We start from the raw sequence: 18,678 nt of genomic DNA, 5'->3' as shown, positions 1-18,678 counted from the left end.
ACCCTTCCATCCTCATAATCTAATTTGCGAGCAGAAATTGCTGTGTTTACTCCCTGATTTGTCCTTCTTCTCTGTGTGAACCCTACATGAACTCAGTGCCCTCAATGCATCCCAACTGCTATTTCACTAACAAACACTGCCCCCCTATGGCACATAGAGGTGCTACTGTGGCCTTCGGCTGCAGGAACAAGGGAGACATTTAAAAAGATAGAAACAGAAAGAAAAACATGGAGACGCAATGTGATCTGGAGTTAAGCGGGTGATACAGAGATATGTTTCCTCAGATTTTCCATCTCAGATGTTTCGGTGTAGTGGTAATGAGATTCGTCCACAGCTGTCTTTCAGATGAGAAATAATCTAGATTTAAGATTAAGATACATTTATTTGTCCCAAACACATGCACAGACATGCACAGGTACACTCATGCAAGTAGGGAAATTTAACCTCTGCTTTTGACCCATCTGGTGCAGGACACACAGAACAGTAAGCGACCATGTACGGCGCTCGGGGAGCAGATGTTTGGGGAGTAAGGTGCCTTGCTCAGAGGCACTAGACAGGGTAGGGAGAATCCTCTTGGATTTTTGGAAAGATCAATCCAGGTTAGTCTTTTTGTTGTTTCTCTGTGGAGTCCAACCAGAGACGAACCAGAGACCTTTTCTGCCCATAGTCCGAGTTTCTGCCACTAGTCCACCGCCTCCAGTTTAAGTTTAACATGGGGTTCACATGTATCGCAGATGAATCACAAATTTCAGGTTATTTGTTCCTTGTGTATGTATCATGTACAGGGTGTCCCAACAGGGTGGGCAAAGCGGGCAATTGCCCGGGGCCATGAGCACAGAGGACAAGAAGGGCTGATTATCAGTAATAACAAATTTTCTTCAGTGGGTTTCTCTTTATCTTCTTTCATGACGTAAAGCTGAATAAAACAGTTTCTAAGATGCATTTCTATTCATTGTAACTTTTGTTATCTCCACAAAGGATGTAATGCTTTCACAGCCTGTGCATTTGTGAAGAAAGAAAGAACCCACTAAAGTTTGGCATGGATCCTGATAAAAGGGCAGATCCAGAAAAGTATTTTTTACTTGAGTGTTTAATTCTTTAATTTTGTCAAAAACATCAGGCACATTTAAAGGTTCAGTGTAGAATTTAGTGACGTATAGTGGTGAAGAAGTGGGTTGCGGCTGAATACCCTCCCATTCCAAATATGAAAATGAACCTGTTGTAGACTTCATTTTTCATAAAAACTCCAAAGCTGTTTAGTTTGACCAACTTTAAAAGAAACAGCGGCCTCCAGAGACGACCTGCTCTAGACATAAATATAAAGCTATGGAATATGAATGGGAAATTAAATGAAAACTATTTAAGTTCTGGATTAAAGCCACCTTTTTAAACCAAGTGGGCTCATATGATTAATTTGACAATGCACATTATTATCTGAAGTTTATTCTTTAACCTCTGTTCTCGTAAACACAGTTTCGTTCTTCCTCTAACTATAACATGAGTTTCCCAAAAAATAACAGAGACAGACTCAATTAATTCTCTTTATTTGCAATAAAAAATAGGTATAAGAGCTCCCTATACAAATATACAAGGGAAATGCAGCACATTGTGAACACTGCTCCTATGGGGAGAGGCAGCAACTGCAGTGGAGTCACAAACTTTTGGAAGGACAGAATTGTATAGAGGAACGGAGCATTTTCCCGCACGCTGGTAATGCAATTACAACCACAGCCTTACCAGTTTTAAATTAATCATAATGTGATTTTATTTACTTAATGACTTTATTTAATTTAATGACTTGCAAAAGGCGTCAAATTTGAGCAATCAACAACCTCCAGATGTTAAAAGCACACTGGTGAAGATTCTTGTGAACAACAACACAGGTGGCCAAAACCTCCCAATGGTACCTGCGATCCAATCGCAACATAACATTTTTGTTAAGCGCTGTGGAGCAGTTACAAATTAATGTTCGCTGTTTAACCCAAGTAAACAGGATTGAGCCAATAAAGGCAGGGGAAACAGCAAACAATGCCAGGTCAAAATACTTCCTTTAAGACATCTGCTTTGCAAACTTTTTCAGACTAAGGAAAATGATTCAGCACGTTTGTCAGGCCCCAAGGAGGGGGGGGGGGGAAGAGAGAGAGAGAGAGAGAGAGAGAGAGAGAGAGAGAGAGAGAGAGAGAGAGAGAGAGAGAGAGAGAGAGAGAGACACACGCACGCACGCACGCACGCACGCACGCACGCACGCACGCACGCACGCACGCACGCACGCACGCACGCACGCACACACGCGCGCGCGAGAAAAGCATTGATTCTGTAACTCTTTGTTCACAGGGAAACCCCACAGACCAACTTCACAAACAGGAATTGCATTACAGCGTGCGTCCAAATTCACCCAGACAGAGAGAGATCGAAGTAGAGAAAAGAGAGGTTGAAACGTTTCTTAAATAAAACATATTAAAAAGGCCTCCAAGTTACATTGATGTACATACAAATCACCCAACTTAAAAGTTCACCATACACGTACACAAACGGGCATATAAGAGGGAGAAACTCAATAAACCAAGATGGAATTTGAAGTCCAGAGAAATGCTACAATAGAACATTTAAGTTCCCGATCAAATGGATCTGGATCTTCTGTGTGAGCCCCGATGTGGGTTTACCCTTGACTTGTGTTGAACCTTCTGCCGAGACGAGAGGAGCGAGATGTTTTAGAGTTGTACTTGTTCGAGTGTTTTTGCTTCATGTTGCAGTAGGTGAGATTTGGTATTGATTCCATACCTGTACAAGCAGTCACACAGCCACACTGCAATGTGACAGGCCAGCGTCTGTTTCAGCTTGTGACATACTGCGGCATAGGTTGAAAAAATCTCTTGAACCTGATCCTTTCCTTTTGACAATGCTTTAGTGGTGGTAAAATGGTAAAAAAAAAAAAATACTGCATTTATATTGAGCTTTTCGTGTTGGCCCACCACTAAAAATGCTTTACAATGTACGGGTCACTCACTAATTCCCACATGCTCACAATGACACAGCATCAGGAGCAGTTTGGGGTTCAGCGTCTTGCACAAGGACACTTCGTCAAAATCTGGAGGAGCCGCGGATGGAACCGATCTACCTCTCGAGTAGGTCCGCCAAGAATGATACATTTTTGTTCCTTCAGAACAGAGTCGAGTGAATCATCCAGGAGACACCTAATGGAAGTGACAGGGCTCAGCAGGACCGCTTTTACCCTGAACATAACAAGGTGAGAGGGCAGTCCTTTCAAATGTTTTGTTGCTCAATACAGCCAGTTAGGTTGTTGGTTGGAGGATGAACAGATGAATAGTGGGAAGGGAATGCCATCATACGAGCACAACCAACCCTCTTTCATTCCCAACAGAAACGACTGTGTGACTTCAGTACAGTATGAATGAGTAAAACACCAAATGACCATTGAATGACCAATGAGTTTTGAACTGCATAGAAGCCCAAGCATCCTGTCTGACTGCTCAGCCATCACCGTGGCCTCTTGCGCGTGACAAAGATGAGGACCCTGCGGATGGCAATGAGTCGCTCTTTGAGGGAGGTCATGGACAGGATGGTCAGCTGGGCTCTATTCTCCAGGGGAAGGACAGCGAGCAGCCACCAGCACCAGGCCGGACCACAGGGACTGCCCTGCAGGGAGAAAAAAAATATACAAACAATGAGACACAGAGCTGGTGAGTGTACATTTTAACGGCACACAATATGTTCACTGAATAGCCGACCAGGTTGAATATCTGCCAATTCCTGTTTCTGGCCTACCGATCGATGCATCCCTAGACAAAAATGTATATTTTACCTGCGGAATAGTCTGAGTTTTTTGCTTCTAGTTAGGTTTTGTTCTTTTTAGCCTTATCAGAGACGAAACACCAGAAAACCTGGGGCCCTCGAGAGGACTTTTCTGTGAAAAATAACTATGCTTTTTATTTTTTAATCAGGGGGGAAATTGGCTGGATAAAGAATGTTCCTAGAACGTTTTCTAGCTTATAATATTCATGTATGTACTTTTCTATGGTTGACCAATATCTCAGTGAAGGCTGGAAACAACCATCCAAGATTTCAAATAAACCCAAATAAAATGATACAGAACTTTCCTTCCCCTCTTATACCATGTACTCTTATGTGATAAAGGGCTCAGTGTAGTACAGTCAATATTATTTCAGTAGACATCAGGAAACTAGCATCTTGTTTTCGAACCTGTGGGTCAGGGTCTTTGCTGGGAAGGTGTCCGAAGTGGCTGAGTATCTGGCTCTTCATGTTGTCTTTCAGCGAGGTGAACCAGCCGTTTGCCTGGTCATACACAGAGTCATGCAGCTTCACCAGCTCCACCAGTTCCTCTCCCTCAACCTGAATAGAAATAGAGATTGTATTTTTGTTTTTATAAAAGCTGGTGGTGGCAGGACAGGAATCAAATGGTGCTAAATAGTGGGCATATTTAAGGGCATATTTATTGACACATTCAACTTGCTCAAAAACTGCCAGATATCTTCTTGACAGCAGCATGATTGACAGTATCTAAATAAACAGCCACTGACAAACCTTTTTGTCTTCCAGGTACTCGATCTTAGCCGTGTTGTAACCATCTCTTTGGCCATGGCTGAGGACTTTGAACCGTGACACACCAATGGTGTCCACCACTGAACGGCCATCAGGAAAGAACTTCACATCCCGAACCTGAAACCCAATTGAAATTGTATTTACAATCATAGAATCTATAACATGACTGCATACAGCAAAGTGACGTGAAAATTGGAGCAAGAAGGAAAAAATAAAATGTGCGTCATCCTGAACCTCATACAGACATAAACAAACATTCACCTGCAGCATGCAGCCGAAGTCGGCGAATCCTTTGAGCTCATCAGCTATACACATGCCGAACTGCTTGGTTCCAGTCTCCATGGAGCGGCGGATCATGAGGCGGTAGCGCGGTTCAAACACGTGCAACGGGCAGGGGATTGTGGGGAAGGCCATGGTGCACACAAAGACCGGCACTTCTTGTTTCAAGCTACAAGACAGAATGAAGATGTTGAGACTTGGGTCATTTGTGAGAATCTACAAATCTAACAAAAAAATATCCCTCAAGGTTTTATGAGAAACTGACTTGGACAATTCCGTCATCTCCTCTTCATGGATTTTCTTCCTCTCATTCAGCTCGTCTCCTAGGTAACGCTGCAGCACTTCCTCCATCAGCAGGGTCTTGTTGTAACCCCTGGTGGCCAGATACTGCAACGACATTACAGAAAGCATGAGTATACTATTTATGACAGAAGGACTACAGACACTTATTTTGATTATTGTGCAGTCAGTCAAGATTTTGTGTGTTTATCTATAAATTATTTGGTCAATGAAAAAAATCAAAAACCCTTATTGTGTTACCAAATATTTGCAAAGACATCAAAGGAGACAAATCTTAAAATTAGGAGCCTGTGGTGGAATTGGTGAAAACCTATATGAAATGTGTGTGCGCACCTCAGCAAGGTTCTCCTTGCACAGGGGACAGTTGGGGTTGTGATCCATGCAGCGCTCCAGACACTTGAGGCAGAAGGTGTGTCCGCAGGGAGTGGCCACGGGCTCATAGAACAATCTGGAGGAAAAATGGCCGAAAGAGCACAGATTTATTTAACCACATCACATAGTTTTTATATACTTTTGTTCCTAATTGCTTGACTATTGTGTTGGCATGTAGTTCATCTGTGTGTGAGTATGTGCAGTCACCTCATGCACAGTGAACACTCCATGTCTCCACTGTCCAACAGGTCAGCAGGAACAATCCTTCCTCCGCACACTGAGCCCAATGTCTGTGAGCCGCTCACCTCATCTGCACAGAAAGCATTACAACATCAGGATTCACATTATAATTAGCATCTTATTTATTGTCTACATGCTTTCGACATCAAGCTGAGGCAAATACTGAATAGTAGTAAATTTAAGTACAACTTTTGACAATTAAAGTTATCAAATTGTATTCAGTGATCAGTGTGTATTTTTTAATGAAATTCGGACTCTCCAACCTGGTCTGAGCTGTTTGGAGGGGGGGTTGAAGGTTTCTGATGGTACGTCATTGCCATGTTTCCTCTTAAGGCCACTAGGGAACGCCGGTAGTGCAGCCAGAACGACGGCAAGGCTCTTAGTGCAGCCTTCCCCTGCAGCGGGGTCCAATTTACCGGGTGCCACAATGGACAGTCTGGAGGATGAGTTGTCCACTGGAGCATGTATGTTCACACTGATATCAGAGTCCTGAAGAAAGACACAGACAGAGCGATTAGAGCTGGAGTATGTAAGAGCGGAGCTATTAAAGAGTGATGATCAATTTGACAACGAGTGCTCCTGTGTACAACTAATCAAATTCATGTGAATATAAAGATGACAACTGTTGTGTATGTAGTAAGTATTCTGTATGATAATGCAGTGCAGCTGACCATGAAGGTATTTAGCACTTGGGGAAAGAATTCTGAGGAATGATTATTTTTACAGGTATGCAGGTCACAACAACAGCTGCAGTTACTCTGTTGGTGTGTGACCAATGTCTCAGGAAACAATCAATTAGATATAAACTGAGACGAACCTTCGGACCAATACACACCAGCATCTCAAATAAAATCTATTTTTCCCAGAGGCCACGTTTACGCTAATTTTCCAATTTGCAAAAATAAGAAGAACGCCCTTCAATAATTGTGAACAGTGTTTTTAGATCTAAGGTCTTAATGACATAACTTTTATTATATAAGCAGGTAACACACAGTCTTGTTAACAGCAGTTTAAATTACTGCCGGAGATGTGGCAAGGTGAGAACAACATGCTTTTCAGCGGCCATCAACTGTTTTGACTTAAAATTAACAGAGATTAAATATCAAATAAAACAGTGTTGGGGATAAATCATTTTATAAAAAAAATCATTGATCTTCTAAATAATTCCTTAAGTAATTTAGAAAAGTATCCCTTTTTCAACAATGCTTCCATTAGTGTGTCTGTGTGCCTGTGCAGTTACCTGTGAGGAGGAGCCTGGTCTCTGTGTGAGAGGCCTCAGGGACCTGAGCAAGATGTCAGGTTTGATGAGGCGGCTGGCCAACCCTCCCTGCAGAGGATGCAGTGGTGTCGGCCTGTCCTCATTATCAAATACGGAGGAAAAGAGCTCGCTAAGGACCTGTGGTTGGAAAATAGATGAAGACGTTAGATTAATGGCTAAAAAATTTCCATAAACTACATGGTATTGCACTAAGAATGAGTAATTATGCGTTAGTATCATAAAGATGTACATAAACTGCCTATTATATCATTGGATGCATCAGGTTAGTGTTGGAAACACAGTCTGAGCTTGGACGCTGCATGACAATATTAGATTTAAGAAGCTTTGGGATTTGATGAGATTCAATATATTCATATCTCAGGCACATAAATCAGCTTCTTCTCGTACCTTCTGAGCCTCCAGTTTGACTTTGGTCCAGTCGGGCTTCAGCGCCAGACATATTAAGTATTCCTGCAAGGCTTCGTCGTTCCGGTCTGCTTTCCTGAGAGCACTGGCTTTCAGATAGTGAGCCTGAAATCAACAAAAGGTCAGTAAGTTTGGGACAATCAAGTATGTTGTTCTACTTGAAAAATAACCTCAATGCTGCAATCTGTTTTCAACAATTGGGGATTTTTTATCAGTGATCTTATGTTTTTTTTATAAACCATTTGATTTGGATTTCAAACTAAAAGTTGCACATTGAGAAGCATATATTTTGATGATATCTGCGTGTAAAGGGCTAATTTATGATCACTTGCGTCACTAGTGGCCACAACAGCAAAGAATGCTAAAGAAATGAATACAAATGCCAAAAATAAGAAGACAATAATTTGCGTTTAACACGTAGATAAATATTTTTTTATTTGCTGCCTGTGATGTTGAAATGTAATGTGTCCGACAAGTCTTAAAAAGGTCTTTTATGTTGTTGAAATTCCAAACTTTAGTATTATTATTACACACTCACAAATCCTTTCCCTCTTTTTATGTCAAGTTCATATTCCAAATCAAAATTCTCTTGATATAAAATTGGCAGTATCCTTTAATTATATAAAGCTAATTAATTCTGACCAGCAGCTACATTTCAAACCCCTTTCTCACCTCGGTCCAGAGAGGTTTTGTTCTACAGAGGCTACTGGTGTCCTGCACTGCCTTGCTGAAGTTCCTCATCTCCATGTTCAACTCAGCCCGTTGAAACAGCAGTCGGCCTGAGGAGGGCACTGTACACCACAGGAAACACAAACACAGACGGTCAGAGGACAATACTTTGACTCACGTCCTGGAGACAATAACCATGTTATTTCTTCTTATATATGTCTTTTCACATCAAACATTCCATTTATATTAAGGCCAACACAACATTTGTAATGTCTTTGACCACACAACTTAAGGTCGCTGGATAGGCCTCAAGGGGCTGGACAAGTTTTTCTAGGTCTGGTGGAAAACGGGGCAGACATATAAGATGTGATATAAGACCTGCGTCACTGTTACAATGCTACAGAATGTGTGTAGTTATGATAAGTTGTGACAACTGTTACTGTCCACTGACAAAACTCAAATGTTTTTTGTTATACAACCACCAAACAGGTATGTTACATTAGTGGACGACAGACCTCACTGATAGTCATAAAAGGTATAGTATATTTCCAGCTTTGACTTTTGGCGTGTTACTGTTATGGAATTTTGGTAAACAACATGTTTTTAAGTTTGGGTCTGTTTGCATTATCTCGTGGTAGTATTTATAAGAGTGCTTTAAACTTGATTAAAGATGGTCACCTGGTGTGCAGAATATGAAGAAATCAAATAATTGAAGCACACTGAATGTGCGGATAGACAAATCATAGCTCTATGTACAAAATTAGGACATTGGAATGAGGGGAACATGTGATGGTTTGTCAAGTTTGTGCTGTTATACAGTTTGTTTGAAGACTATTCACCCATTGCACACTGACATGTGATACAGTTAAGTAAACAAACTAGTTTTGGTTAAATCTCAAATGGTTGAATTAGTTTTAAATATTTCACCAGAAGAAAAACTATAAGATCCTGTACAAAACTCCTTTGTAATACTATTGCCAGAACCTGCAGGTTTTGGTCTTTGCAAGTGATGAGGGACAGCTAACCCACTAAGGCAAGAACAAACTTGGGAGGACATTAACATGGCTTTGAAGTACTGCATGATAGGAACTATAAGATCATCAATAAAAAAAATGCCGTTCTTTAAGGTGGATGTGATTTTAAGGAGAATATACATTTTACATCAACACAGCAACGAAGGTAAATGTATAAATTAGAACACAAGTGTTCTAGCTTTGGTCGCGTTCTTTTTCCTTCATCAGACTAACAGTCCATTTATTTTTGTTTATAAATTTCAATTTTCTATCTTTTATTATTATCTAATAAAACTGAGTGTAATAAAGAAAAAAAAACAGGCTTTTCTTTACCATGGCTTTACAGAAGAAACCCACTGTAGCCTCTTCTTCAGTATTGCATCTGTCCGTTGAGCTTTACAAAACTCACTGCAAATCATTATATCACCTTTATTGTGCAACTGCAATGCATAAGATATGTGGTACACATAAGCATTGGAGGTGGGGGGGAAATGCCTAAAAGGCACAGGTTGGATAACAGCTCTATTTCCGGTTATATCATGATCTCATTACACTCTGGCTGCATCCGTATCACAGGGCCTCCTGCTGTCTGTATTGAGAAAACACCATCTGACTGTACCCAAACTGTGAAGGCACTCTGTCCTCCTGTTGCCCAGAGTGCTTCACAAGACAGAAGGCACGAATCAATATTGATTCAGGGGAGAGAAAAATCTGAACAGCCTCGATTGAATGCGCAAAATGCCACACTAGAGAGCGTAGTACAATCCCTTGCTATTAGATATGATCTGCAATTTCTTAAACCATCATGAATGTGATAAAATTACATTTTAATGTGACCCTAATATGAAGGGTAGAGGTGATAGAGGTGATTGAGGTGGGAAAGGGTTGTTTCCACTTTCTCTGTTGATTCAAACTGCGTCACATGAGACTTGCTCTGGCACTCGGTTAATGAAACACACCGGTTCTGACTATGAAATGAGGCAAGAGAAAAGAACATCCTGTAATTTGGGTCAGCTGGACCAGGGAGGCAGCTGCTTACAGTGACAAAAGCCTGAAATGATGTAAAACAGTAGCTTACAGTAAAAATGAAAAACAAAAGCTGCAGTTCTACTAAATTAGTCGAGAAGCGACAGTTCATCACTGTCTAACCTGGATATTACCCAACACAGCTTAACAGCACTAGTAATAAGAGCACTGAGGATGAAGCCCACCACACAGTTAAGGAATGTGTGCGTACAATAAGTAACCATTATGCAAATAAATACTATATATATAAAATGGGGATTTAGTGGGAGGGTCTAATATCTAATGAATTCCAGAAAGACACATTCCTTCCCCATAACATTATAGTTCTGCAGAGTATAAATAGAAAACCCATGTGTGAACGTGGCAGTGGGAAACAGAGGATCAAATGTGTACTACTTAGGTCAGTGGTTCTCAACCTTTTTTCAGTGACGTACCCCCTTCGAAGAAAAAATTTTGCCGAGTACCCCCTAACCAGCGCAAAGCATTTTGTGAGCAAGATGTAATGTAATAACTAGACACATTCAAATTTAAAACTCCATCAATGTCCATAACATTGCTCATTTGTAGTGGTCTCTCTTGAACTATTTCAAAATAAAAAGATATAAAAATAACTAAAGACTTTTATTATTATCTCAATATAAATAAAGATTTGTGCACCTAAAAGTAATTATTACTTAAAGTGACCTCTTTTGGGATCATAATAAAGATATGTTCTCAAACTGAACTCATGAACTTAATTATAACTTAACACTTCTTCCCAAAAAATAAATCATTAACTTAGTTTTAAATAAAAGATTAGCTCAAAACATATTTTTTTAATATTTATCATCTTAAAATATCTTCTTTAAAGATCGAAAAGAATACTGACAGGTAGCTTGTTTCCGCTTGCTTCTGGGAGGCTTTTCGCATCGTGTCTTGAGATGACCTGAATTCAGAAAGTTTCCTCTTAAAAAACTCAGGTGGCTTACCAACATGACTCATGTTTTGTCTGGAGATACTGCTGAAGATGTGGTGGCTTAATGCCACTGCTGGCCAATCTCTCCCCACAGAAAAAACAAAAAGTGTAAATAACCCAATCTATGTTATTGTTAATATTATTGAATTGTCTTTCTGTTATTTTATTGTGAAATATTTGCTCGCTTTAAGGTCATACAATTTCATTTCCGCTTTTGTATTACATGCTTTTATTTTTGAAAGGGTACCGGTAGAGATGCAGACTTCTAGTTATGAATCATTAACTTCACAACGGAAAATGTTTACGTTTTAGCTCCCCTCCGAAGAGGGACAAGCTCTCACGGTGTTGTTAAGGGAAGGCTCTCTGCTCTGGTTTCGCCATCTTTGGTACTTGTCCCTCCGTGTTTCAGCAGCATTGCTGCTGCACTTCAACTCGACTCCATTGTTGAAGTTTTCAAGGCAGGTGATGACAGGTGGCGTGTGCCAGGTTGGGTCAAACCATCGGTATGGGGGAGACTCTGTTTTTTTAGGATAATTAAATTGAAAAGCCTACTGAATATAAAATTTAGTTCATGAACTTACACTTATATTTTAATGAATATTTGTTAAATAACAATTTTTCAAAGATTTTTGAATGGAAGCTAATTTTAAATATATATAAAAAAAATCTCTAGTACCCCCTGGAGTAACTTCAAGTACCCCCAGGGGTACGCGTACCCCCATTTGAAAATCACTGACTTAGGTAATGGGGGGGCGTCATATAAGGCCTGAACCTCGGTGCAGTCTAGATGGGTAGGAGTGGCGCCACCTATGGGCAGCAACGGGAAGCTGGGCTGAGTAAAGTAGGTCAACTGGGCAAAAAACTAGTTTTAATTTTAGCCAGTCACGTTCAACACAGACAAACATTAGTAGTAAATATCCTTGTATTAAGGCTTCTCTTACCTAGATCTACAGCAGCATCGTACTTCTCCAAGGCCTCCGAGAGGTTCTGGTTCTTCCACAGCACCTCACCCTCAATCCAAAACCTCCTGGATCTGCTCTCAGTTGCAAACAGTTTATCCAACAGGCCGCTGAGAACCACGTTCAGTCGCAGGCCGTTTGGCAGTCCGTCTTTGTTGTCCAACGTGTGTTTGCATAGTGTGCATTCTTTGACAGTCTCGTCCTCTAAGCAGCGTTTACAGAAAGTGTGTCCGCACTCCACGGTGGTGGGCTCGTGGAGCAGACACTTGCAGAGGCGACATGAAAACAAGTCCATGGCTTCATCCACCTCGCATTCCCCGTTACCAACAATCCCATCCTCCTCCCCGCTGCTACTGCTTGTACCGTTTGTCGTAGCGAGGATGCTCAGCTCTTTCTCCTGGAGAGTCCGGGCGATGGTTTCCACCAGGATGGGGAGCTCCTCCGGGCGCAGTTTGTCAAGACTGGCCGCTGTGCAGTAGGGGTCCAGCGCCTCGGATATCCGTCCTGCGCGGGTCAGAGAGTCCGCCTTCCTTAGACACAAGCCTCTGTCCGGCTGCTGCAAGTCAGCCTGCAGGGAGCTGTAGATCTCCGCGGCCAGGTTAAAGTCCCCGGCCCGGTTAGCCTCCTCCGCCACCTCCAGCATCTCGGGACAGATCCCCGGAGTCCCGGGGTTGGAGAGCGGGTGGACGAAAGGCTCGCCCTGGTGAGACCTGAATACTGTATCCATCTTCTTCTCCAAAGAAGGGAGAGTCAGAGACTAAGACCGTTCACTGACAGTCCAACAAAAGCAGACCCATCACCTCACGCTGTGCCAAAATCATACCCGCAAAGTGTGCTTAGTCTTGTTTAACGTGTTGAAACAAAGGCTCCGGTTATGGCCGACTCTGCCTGCTGGACACTATGACTAGTCCCGAGTCACACGACCTCAACCTCGGTAATATAGGACGTCTGTGTAACATCACCGGTCCCAAACACCCAGCGGTGCCTCAGCAGCAGTGCAGTTAGCAGGGAGCCATGACCTGCCAACACCTGGTATGGCCCCCGGAAGGAGGGGTTATTTACAAACAGAGCTTATGAAACCTCTATCGCTCCTTCTTATCGACCTCATGAAGTCTCTCTCGTTAAAGACACAGACTTCCCTGAGTAGCGTCCTCTAATGATTAATCGATTCTACGACATGTTTAGGCTATACATGTGGCGTGGAGCCAGCCAGTAAAATCCAAGATTAACGTTAGCAAGTAAGAAGCTTAATTTCCACTTGCTCAATAGCGCTTACTCGACGTTAAACTAAATTAAACACGGCATAAATGCCGTATTGGGGTTTTAAAAAGTTAAGTTAATTAAAGTAGAAAATAAATAGTTTATATTTTACCTCGAGACTCCATAACAGAGCGTCGTGGCTCAGCTGAGCCGCAGCCGTTGTTTATATACGCAGCCCCGTGAGCGCTAGCTAATGCTAACCGTGACTTCGCATTAGAACTCCCGCAAACGGTTTCTTCTTGAGGCGATGTCCCCGAAAAACGCATACGTCCTCAGGCTTCCAAGTGTCACGCCCTTCCGATTAATGAGAAAACGAAGCCCCGGTGGGAGAGAAGCTAACAGTAATGGCATTTCATACTGGTTGCTAGCCAGCTAGCATCGGCTGATAAAAGGTTGTCGCTTTTTCGGATTGTACGCAATTCGACGAGGCGGGTCATGTGACGCGCTCCCCAGCCTCCCATTGGCCCACTATATGGCTCACTTATGTAACGCAATAATATTGTATAAGCTCTCAGTGGCGACAGACTGGACCAGAGACTGTGAACTCTCCTAAAAAACAAGCTGCGATGTAGAAACAAGATACCTTCAGGGGCACGCAAGACACGTTCAAGTTCTGTATATGAGTGGAAGAATCACCGTGGCAGCCATAAACCCACACATCTGGCTGTGGAATGGATTCATCGTTTATGTAATGCTTTATATAAGCACTGTCTCAGGTCAGAGTTATAAATGGTTGACAGCACATCATAGTTCATACTTATCATTTCAGCCTAAACGAATAGAGAAGAAGAATAACCTGGATTTGTCTCTCATGTAAATAATAGAAAAAGACAGATTCATGGTTTATGATCCATGTCCTCAAAATTCCCAGAGAGAAAATGAGATGGGAATAAGAATGAGGTCATGAGGCTGAGTTTGTCTCCATTCCACCGTCCATCATGAGACCGCCCTGTCATAAAGAAACCTCTGTCGCAGTTAGCATCAGTACTACAGATGTACTAAATTTGTTGGATTTTTTGCATGGGATGTTGATGGACACGACAACGCAACACACACAATATAGAAAAAGGAGCTGATTGCAACTCAGATTCATTCAAATCCTAATGTGGTTACACTCCAGGAACATCTCAGAATTTGGGTAAAATGAATTTTACATTCAAACCACTTATTTATTGTAGACAAAATGCTACAGTAAACTACATACATCTTCATTGATGAAATATGTACTCATTATATAGCATCGTCTACAACATTTTAAGTTTCCTAAATGGAAAGTGTTATTAGGATTACATGAACTGCTGTCTCAATTCCCTGAGGTATCACATAACCACGTTTCCATCATCCTCAACATGCCCTGCATGGACTCTGTGTGTGTGATATATAATGTGATGTGAGGGTGTGTGTGTGTGTGTGTGAGAAAGAGAGGGGGGGGGGGTTGTAACTAAGAGGAGAGGCAGCTCTAACAACAAATGTCTTGATAAGGTATCAGGCAGTGATATAATCAGTGCACCAACAAAGGTACAGACATGTACATGTGCCAAACACACTCTTCACATTATGAAACAGGTGTGAGTGACCCACATTTTTAGACTTACTCTTCATATTTTGTAATTTCCTAACTTAATCATTTGAAATGGAAATGCTGGAATGCTTTGTGCCAAAGCCTGTTCGTGAAGTCCGTCAGCACAGGAGGTGACAAAAATGAGTCATTATCTTTCCACTGGGCTGCAAACTTAAGTTACACCCACACATTTTAACCTTATTTAGACATCAGATTTTCAGTATTGGAAGTCACACTCAAACTTTAACACCTCTGCAGCACTGAGAACAGAAGAAGGGGAAACACTCCACTTGAGACTGAAGGCACCACTTATGAAAAGGGAATGGAATACTCTACTGTGTCCTCATAACTGTGTTTGGCAGTAATCATTATGGAAAAGAAATTGAATTGAAATGTACTTTTTCTTCTTTTTCTTTATGCTTTGGGGAAAGGCTTTAAAAGTTTGGAAGACAAATAGGCTACATTAATAGATTTTCATAGCACCTCATCATCACATACATTGTTTCAATGAACTTTTGGTAACAGTTGACAGAAAGCACCCAGGGAAAGATAACAGTTGTATTGCAGCACTGTAAGTGAAACAATGATAGTGACACTAATCTATGGAAAAAGGCAGCACCATTGTTACAGTAGCATTGACAGCAGCATCAATGAGTAAAAAATACATGAGAATTATGTATAATAAATTGTAGCCGAGAACAGCGGGACAGAATGTTGTATTGTTTCATTTAATAAACATTCGATTTTGAATTATCACATCAATTATATTATGAGACTGAATCAACACTGACTCATTCATTACTTTAAATGCTGCCCCGTATTGAATTTCAGTTAAAACATTAAAAACATTACAATTATTATCTACCAGTATCCACAACTTCAAATGTACTCTTGTTTTTTGATGTTCTCCATTACACCTGTATATACATCTATTGCACTTCTGTCCGTCCTGGGAGAGAGCTCCCTCACAAGTGGCTCCCTCATTATATAATCCTTTTCACATGTAAATTTAATATATTTTGTTGTATTTTTTCCTTGCTCTTGTTGAGGTTTCAGGGTAGAGGATGCCCCACCTTGTTAAAGCTTTATGAGACAAATTGTGATTTGAAAATATGGGCTAAACAAATAACATTTGATTGATGATTGATTTATTTTGACTGGTGCCGCTCTGTAACACAGTGCACGTGTGATAATAACATTAGCCTTGCATCCATTAAAAACGCTGCTAAAGTTTACAACAAAAGCTGTTATGCCTAATGGACAATGCTTGCACTTACCATGGTAGCTTTTAGAATTTTAAATAAGGAAATTCCCACTATTTGTAATTATATTGTAAATATCGTCAATTTATGCTATTTTATATCCATCACTACAAATATTTTTGAAAATGAATGGGAAACATATAAGTATGTTTCTCGAATACTCCCTGAGGACATATATATCACATTTTATATAGTACAGGCCAAATAGAACACCGTTCAGTAAATCCCTGGGGCAAAAACGTTAACTTGGCAGAGATAATTAGCTCAACTTCACACATATTGATTAAAGAAAAGCAGCTTTAAATTGAGCAAATAAACCTATTTTCGTGTAATAGAATGGCATAGATGGTATAATAAAAATAATACAAATTTGACATGACATATTTAGGGTCAGTTTCATTTTTATTTATAGTGTAGCCACAGGGTTTCAAGCCTAAATCGGATGCCCACACAATTGCTGCCAGCATCTGAAGCCACTGTGGACTATACCTAATGTGACCTAACTTAATAATCCTTAAGGTTCACCTGAGGTTCTACTGCTGCACTGTAATCCTCAGGATTCCCCAAGCAGTCACTGCCAGGATGACTCAAGGCAAAACAGTCAACAGATCATTTTGAGAGATGCTGCTCATGTGAGTGTGACACTATGTGAAAACAGGCCTGATGACTATCAGTACGATGTACACAGTCGTAACCACCAAGCTGTTTCAGTCTCCTCACATGCAGAGGTGTTATCAAACCAAAATCTGTGATGTTTCACTGTGTGACACCGTATCTACACAGCATATGCTTGTCTAATCCATCCGACCAGATGGAGTCAAAGGCCAGATGGAATGACGGCTTTAAACATCAGCACATCACACCCACATTCTGACCTTAGGTCACATTCCTTTATGGTAAACATTGTTATACCTAAGGTATAACAATGTAGTGATGGAAGATTTCTTGAAGCTTGTGAAAGGAGAGCTCAGGCAGCAGCTGATGTCTTACACAGAAGAGTTTAACGTAGACTCGATGCATCAAGGTGAACAGAAGGTGCAACAATATACAAACATTAACAACATGAGCAATCATCACCCCATGTCTCAAGAGGCTCCCACATCATTACCATCTATCTTGCTCTATTTGCGTCATCCATTCCAACAGCACATCCATGAACGGCTTGAATTGCTGTCACTCTGTTACGTGTAGGTTTTCACATCCAATTGGGTAGTTAAGCCTAAAGTATGCATACCTAAAGCAGCTTTTGTCCTTTCGCTTGCCACTGCTGTAATACACATAAGAGTTAGAGTTAGTGCCTCTCTGTCTGGGCATCTGAATAAGATATGAAGGTCCATAAGCGTAGACCCTACACTGTACTGCTAGTTTGCCCTTTATCTATGACCTGACCTTAGGTACTGCGAAGAGAGAGAAGGGAGCATGTTTGGAATGAGACAAAAAGCCACCCAAAAAGCTCTTAATTAGAAAAAAAGATCAGACACAAGAATTTGTGAAGCATCCCTCATAGAATACTAAGGGTAATGGATTGGAAAGTATCTCTAGATGGGGATACAAATTAACCCTTATATTAAGTGTAAATTTTTACAATATTTGAAACGTAAAAAACACTCTTGAATTGAATTTCATGATATTAATTTAAAGTGTGTGTATAAATTGTTTAACCATTTACATTCAAATATTGATCCAAAATATAATACCATCCCTTGTTAGTGTTTTTTAGATGATATTCAGGTCAGCCGGAAAACATGACAAACTTCTCCTTTATTGATTTTGCTGGTTGGTTTGAAATAAAATAAAAGAGCTGGAGGGAAGCAGGAAGTACAGAGTTTTATCAAAGTTGGTGGGGTTGTGTTGATGTGATTTGCAGAGCGGTGACACGTGTGCGCTCGCTCTGCTGTCCTGGCTGATGGTCAGATGACCTACACTTATTCTGCATTCGCTCCCAACAGTGATGTTAGTCTGAGTAGTTTCTTTAAGATACTGTGTCCTAGGCTAGGGTTTTCAATGCTTTTATTTCCACGTGTGCAGTAAACAGTGACACACAATACAAATCATCATACTAAAAGATTAGCAGGGGAGAGAAAAAAGCAATGTTATTACAAAATAAATTGTTTTGTCTAGAAGAAAATCAATTTCATTCATACAGCAAATTTCATACACAACTGTAGCTCAAGTGTAATTCATTGCCTTTATTGACATTTCACAGTGTACAATGAAATGAATTGTCCCATCAGGGGTAAAGAAATAACAAAAAGAAATACATTTTATTAAACATAGGGTATTAAAACAGACGAGGGTATGCACTTAGCTATATTGCACGTAAATAGTACACTTACTAATATTGCATAATTCAATAGTATTGCACATGGTTAATTTCTTTGATTCTTTTGCTACGATAACATTTTCTTCATGTTTCATGAATTGCATTGATAAAGATAAAGAACAATATTTGAAAAGAAAAAGAGCAAAAAGAGAACAAATCGAATTGGAATAATGAATAATGAACAGCCGCTCCTG

The 18,678-nt window shown here is 40.7% G+C and overlaps 1 protein-coding gene across 1 annotated transcript; it reads right to left on the bottom strand.

The window, feature by feature from the left end:
* Positions 1-1,528: 1,528 nt before the first annotated feature.
* On the bottom strand, positions 1,529-13,757 carry lonrf2 (LON peptidase N-terminal domain and ring finger 2). The gene is made up of 12 exons (XM_062403099.1): positions 12,061-13,757; positions 8,129-8,247; positions 7,439-7,561; positions 7,013-7,168; positions 6,036-6,261; positions 5,740-5,842; positions 5,494-5,608; positions 5,126-5,247; positions 4,843-5,029; positions 4,564-4,698; positions 4,222-4,371; positions 1,529-3,657 (listed from the first exon to the last, which is right to left on the bottom strand). Exons 1-12 carry the CDS (start codon positions 12,803-12,805, stop codon positions 3,499-3,501), a joined length of 2,340 nt encoding a protein of 779 aa, XP_062259083.1. The 5' UTR covers positions 12,806-13,757; the 3' UTR covers positions 1,529-3,498.
* Positions 13,758-18,678: the final 4,921 nt, after the last annotated feature.

The sequence above is a fragment of the Platichthys flesus genome, chromosome 13 (genome assembly GCF_949316205.1).
Source record: "Platichthys flesus chromosome 13, fPlaFle2.1, whole genome shotgun sequence".
Classification (NCBI taxonomy): domain Eukaryota; kingdom Metazoa; phylum Chordata; class Actinopteri; order Pleuronectiformes; family Pleuronectidae; genus Platichthys; species Platichthys flesus.
This window is presented reverse-complemented; position numbering and strand designations above follow the sequence as displayed.

Excerpts from the sequence above, each read along its gene's own strand:
- lonrf2 (XM_062403099.1), bottom strand. The coding sequence starts at position 12,805 with ATGGATACAGTATTCAGGTCTCACCAGGGCGAGCCTTTCGTCCACCCG. Across the intron at positions 8,248-12,060 it reads CGATGCTGCTGTAGATCTAG|TGCCCTCCTCAGGCCGACTG; the intron begins GTAAGAGAAGCC and ends TGTGGTGTACAG. Across the intron at positions 7,562-8,128 it reads CAAAACCTCTCTGGACCGAG|GCTCACTATCTGAAAGCCAG; the intron begins GTGAGAAAGGGG and ends TGTTGATTTCAG.